The sequence below is a fragment of the Eptesicus fuscus genome, chromosome 1 (assembly GCF_027574615.1).
Source record: "Eptesicus fuscus isolate TK198812 chromosome 1, DD_ASM_mEF_20220401, whole genome shotgun sequence".
In the NCBI taxonomy this organism is placed as follows: Eukaryota; Metazoa; Chordata; class Mammalia; order Chiroptera; family Vespertilionidae; genus Eptesicus; species Eptesicus fuscus.
This window is the reverse complement of record NC_072473.1, coordinates 43546928-43552130: the sequence shown is the minus strand read 5'-3', so window position 1 is coordinate 43552130 and position 5203 is coordinate 43546928. Positions and strand designations below refer to the sequence as shown.

The window sequence follows — 5203 nt, the reverse complement described above, 5'->3', positions numbered from 1 at the left end:
GGCAGACGTAATGTTGAGTTCGCCAAAGTCCTCGTTCTAAGATGAGGGTGCCACACCCATAACTAGTTCCCATATGATATCCCCCATATGCTGCTGGGGAAATGTAGTGGACATCGCTTTCTGGCTTATTCCAAGTTTCCCCAAATAATCGGCATAAGTCAGTCTCTATGGAGGGGGGCCCTGGGGTTGTGATGTGACCTATAACAGCCCCATCCACAGTCCGGGTCAGTTCCCAAGTGTAATTAGCCCTCAGGTGGGGATTACTCGCCGTGACGGGCCACAGGCACATCAGGAATAGGAGGACTGCCTTCGGAGTCGGATTTTCAGGGGGTCCTCGGTGCGCAGGATGGTCCATCTCTCTGGCTGGTCCTCTGCTTCTGCCTTCTTGATTTGGGTCCGATGTATCCAGTGCTTTTTTCCCGCAACCTTCACCGCTGATGGGGTGCTGAGGACAACAGTGAAGGGTCCAGTCCATCTGGCCTCCAGGGATGATGGCTCATGCTTCCGCACCCACACTAGGTCTCCTGGTTGAAATGCAGGGTGGTGCAGGTGTAGTCCCAGGGGATGGGTCTCGGTGAGCCTCTCGGACCAGCTGGTGGTTAAGTCTGGAACTCAACTGTAAGGCCTGTAGGGACTTTAGGAGGTTATGATTAGAAAGGGATGCCAACACTTCTTCCCCTAGCTTGGGAAGCAGTGGTGGGGGTCGGCCAAACAGAATCTCAAAGGGGGTAAGGCCCTTTACGTAAGGGGTACAACGGGCCCGGAGAAGGGCAAAAGGAAGGAGGCTTACTCAGTTTTCGCCAGTCTCCAGTTTTAATTTTGTCAGTTTCCTTTAGGGTTCGATTCATCCTCTCTACCTGCCCTGAACTCTGAGGCCTATAGATGTAATTTCCAACTTATGCCTAACATTTTTGCCAATAGTTGAGTGATGTGGGCAATAAATGCCAGGCCATTGTCGGACCCCATTGCAACAGGTAGGCCAAACCTGGGAATAATTTCTGAAACTAATTTCTTAACTACTATCTGTGCTGCCTCAGACTTGGTAGGGTAGGCTTCTGGCCAGCCGGAGAATGTGTCAATAAAAACCAGCAGGTATCGATATCCTCCCCGCCCTGGGGGCAATTCTGTAAAGTCTACTTCCCAATGTTCTCCAGGACTTCTTCCTCTGAGTCTGGTTCCTTGGGCCAAAGGGGAGTGCCTCCCAGGGTTTACCTGTGCACAGACGTGGCATCTCCTTGCAATGTCCTTTGAGACCTGGAAGAGCTTAGGAATATAATAGTCTCGTTTAAGCAATTCTACCAGCTTGGTTCCCCCTAGATGAGTGCTCTGATGGACCTGAGAAATGAGTTCCCTTCCCAGGGCCTCCGGAATGAACAGTCTGGTGTCGGGCAATTCTCTCCATCCTCCAGATACCTCCTTAACATGGAGTCTCTTCCCCAGTTCGTTATCAGTCTCTGAATAGATGGGGGTCTCTTCGAAGACCTTTGTCGGGAGAGCTGGCGGGATATGTAGAGGCCCCACTGGTTTTTGGGCTGCCTCCTTTGCTGTTTTATCTGCAAATGCGTTTCCTCGCGCCTCCGGAGTGTCAGCTGATTGGTGTCCCCTGCAGTGTATGACTGCTACTACCTTTGGCAGCCAGAGGGCTGCCAAGAGGGCGAGGATCTCCTGGACGTTTTTTATTTCCTTTCCTCCCGATGCCAAGAGTCCCCTTTCCTGATATAGGGCCCCATGGACATGAACCGTAGCAAAAGCATATCGGCTGTCAGTATATATGTTTACTGTTTTTCCTTTTGCCCACCGCAACGCTTGGGTGAGGGCAATTAATTCTGCCTTTTGAGCCGATGTCCCGTGTCCCAACGCCTGTGCCCAGATTACCTTATCGGCTGTCACGACCGCTGCTCCCGCGTACCTGGTCCCTCTGTCCACGAAGCTGCTCCCATCTGTGTATAAAGTCTCATCCGGGTCTCGGAGGGGTTGGTCAGTCAGGTCCTCTCGAAGATTTCTCAAAGAGGACAGGGTTTCAACACAGTTGTGGAGGGGCTGCTCAGGATCATCATCCGGCAGCAAGGTTGCAGGGTTTAGAGCTGCTGTCTTAAGAAAGCTCACCCGCGGAGGGTCGAGCAGGAGCACTTGGTACTGGGTAATATGAGCATTTGAAAGCCACCGCTCAGGCGGGCTTCGCAGAAGGGTTTCCACGGCATGGGGGGCCACTACCTGTAAGTCCTGCCCAAGGGTGAGCTTTGAGGCTTCTTTGACCAGTATGGCTGTGGCTGCTACCGCCCTCAGACAGCCTGGCCATCCTGCAGCTACAGGGTCTAGTCTCTTGGATAAATATGCCACAGGCCTCTTCCATGGCCCTAAGAGCTGGGTTAGCACCCCCTTCGCGATTCCCTGGGCCTCTGCCACATGCAACTGGAACGTCTTAGTGAGGTCTGGCAGCGCCAATGCTGGCGCACTGACTAAGGCTTGTTTAAGGTCCTGAAAAGCCTTAGTCTCATTCTCAGTCCAATTTAGTTCTTCAGTCTTTCCCCTGGTGCAGGTGTAAAGGGGTTTTGCCATCTCTGCAAAACCTAATATCCAAAGGCGGCAATACCCTACTGCCCCTAGGAATTCCTGCACCTGCTTCTTTGTTTTTGGGACCGGGATTTTCAAAATAGCCTGTATTCGGCTAGCAGATAAAGTTCTCTTTCCCCCGCTGAGTTCATACCCCAGGTAAGTGGCTTTTGGGGCGCAAAGTTGGGCTTTCTTAGCGGACACCCGGTACCCCAATTTGTCTAGAGTCCTCAACAGGATCTCAGTTGCTTCCTGGCACTTACTCTGAGTTGCTGCAGCAAGGAGGAGGTTGTCCACATATTGGAGTAGGGTGACCTCTGGATGTTCTTTCTGGAACGTGCCTAAGTCCTGGCTGAGAGCCTCATCAAACAGAGTAGGAGAGTTTTTAAATCCCTGGGGCAACCAAGTCTAAGTCAGCTGTCCCAATTCCCCTTCTTCAGGGTCCGTCTATTCAAATGCAAAAATGGGCTGGCTGGAGGGGGCCAGCGGCAAGGAGAAAAAGGCATCCTTTAAATCTAGGACTGTATATATTTGATGACTCGGTGGTAACAGGCTCAGGAGGGTATAAGGGTTGGGTACTGTTGGGTGTATAGTCTCTACCCTCTTGTTAACTTCTCTTAAATCCTGAACTGGCCTGAAATCCTCCGTTCCAGTCCAGATTTTTGTACAGGAAGCAAAGGTGTATTCCACGAGGAGTGACAGGGCACCAAGATCCCGGCCTCCTTCAGTCTTTTTATATGCACTGCGATGCCCTTCCGGGCCTTCTGGCTTATTGGGTATTGCTTAACCCGTATTGGAACAGCAGTACTAGTGAGCTGTACTACAATCGGGGGCCTGTGAGTCGCCAACCCAGGGGGATTTCTTTCAGCCCATACTCCTGGTATCTTTTGCTGTAGTTCTTGGAGCAGTGAAGTGCTTTGGGCCAACGTAGTTTCCCCGGGATCCTCGGTGAGGATGTATTCCTCACTTAATGGACATGTCAGGAGCACGGTGTCAGGTATGGCATTAAGGGCTATTTTTGCTCCTTCCTCCTGGAATGAGATGGTGGCTTATAATTTGCTGAGGAGGTCCCGTCCTAGTAAGGGGTAAGGACATTCTGGCATCACTAGGAATGAGTGGGTCACTGTCCCAGCCCCTAAATTGGTTATTCGGGCCTGAGTCCATGGATATGATTTTGTCTTCCCAGTAGCTCCTTGAATAAGGGTTCACTCTTTAGACACCGGACCTTCCGCCTGTTGTAGGACTGAGAACGTAGCTCCGGTATCAATAAGGAAATCTACTGGTTTGCCCCCAACTTTCAAAGTGACCCTGGGCTTCTGGGGGCTAGTGAAGACGGAGCCCCGGCCCCCTCAGTCCACTTCTTCGACTAACACCGGGGCCGGGCGCCCCTGAGGGCGCTGAGGGCATTCATTTTTCCAGTGGCCTTCTCCTTTACAGTAGGCACACTGGTTCTTCCCCAGCCCCGATCGCTGAGGGCGCTTATCCCCAGGCCTTGCTCCTCTTCCTTTCTGGTTTCCTCTCCTTCCATCTCCTTTTTCCCTGTTCATGGTTAATAAAACCTGTGCCATCTTTTTGGTTAGTTCACTGGGGTCTTCTCTATTGTTGAACGTCTTCTGTGCTGCCTCTACCAACTCTGACAGCATCTTGCCCTCAAAGCCTTCTAACTTTTGTAACTTTTTTCTTATATCTGGGGCCAACTGGGACATGAAAGCAATGTTAACTGCCCGCCTGTTTTCTGGCGCCTCTGGATCTATGGGGGTGTAATGCCTGTAGGCTTCACACAAGCGCTCTAGAAAAACAGCCGGGGATTCATTCGGTCCCTGCACAGTTTCAGTTACCTTAGACAGATTGGTGGGCTTCCGCGCAGCTGCTCGGACTCCCCTCAGCAGAGTCTGGCGATACCGATCGAGAGCCTCCTTACCTTGATCTGAGTTGGGGTCCCACGAGGGTCGGGAGAATGGAAAAACGGCCTCCAGCCGTGCCGGGTCTGACACTGACTGGCCATCTGGTCCAAGGACCAGTTTTCTCCCCTCCGCTTTCACTCTTTCTCTCTCCTCCGAAGTGAACAGAGTCTGGAGGAGTTGCTGACAGTCGTCCCAATGGGCTGATGGATAAGAAATACAGACTCCAAAAGAAAGATGAGTCCCTGGGGATTCTGAGAGAACGAGGGGTTCTGATTCTTCCAGTTACACAGGTCACTAGTTGTAAAAGGGACATAAACCATAAACGGCCTGCCACCCTCTGCCACTGAAGTTACCTGACGCAGAGGCAGCATTGGGACCCCTGAAGAATCAGGGGAAGGGTCTGAATATTTGGGTCTATATTCAGTCCCACTGCGGGTGTGGGGAGGACTCATTGGGTCTTCAGGAGGACCCATAATTGGGGCAGATGGATACGGGGGAGGTTCTGTCAAGAGGGGGTCCTCAGGGGGTGATGGGAGGACAGGAGGCTGTTTCTTGGTCCCAGGGCAGGGCAGCTCAGATTTCCAGACCAGCTGGTGGCTGCATTCCTGCGTTAGCACTTCCCTATTCCCTTCCCGTGCCTCCACCCCCTCACTCGCTTTCTCTCTCTCTCTCCCCCCGCAGTGCTGGCGCAGCCGGCTTCCCCTGGATCTCTCTGGGAGGAGGTTTAGTGAGGAGGATAGTCCTTC

The 5203-nt window shown here is 52.3% G+C and overlaps 1 protein-coding gene across 1 annotated transcript; it reads right to left on the bottom strand.

The window, feature by feature from the left end:
- Positions 1 to 288: 288 nt before the first annotated feature.
- On the bottom strand, positions 289 to 4930 carry LOC129149769 (uncharacterized). Its single transcript, XM_054718837.1, is given in 6 exon segments — positions 289 to 550; positions 552 to 824; positions 826 to 882; positions 884 to 3210; positions 3213 to 4654; positions 4657 to 4930. Coding segments are annotated over 6 exon segments (4635 nt in total).
- Positions 4931 to 5203: the final 273 nt, after the last annotated feature.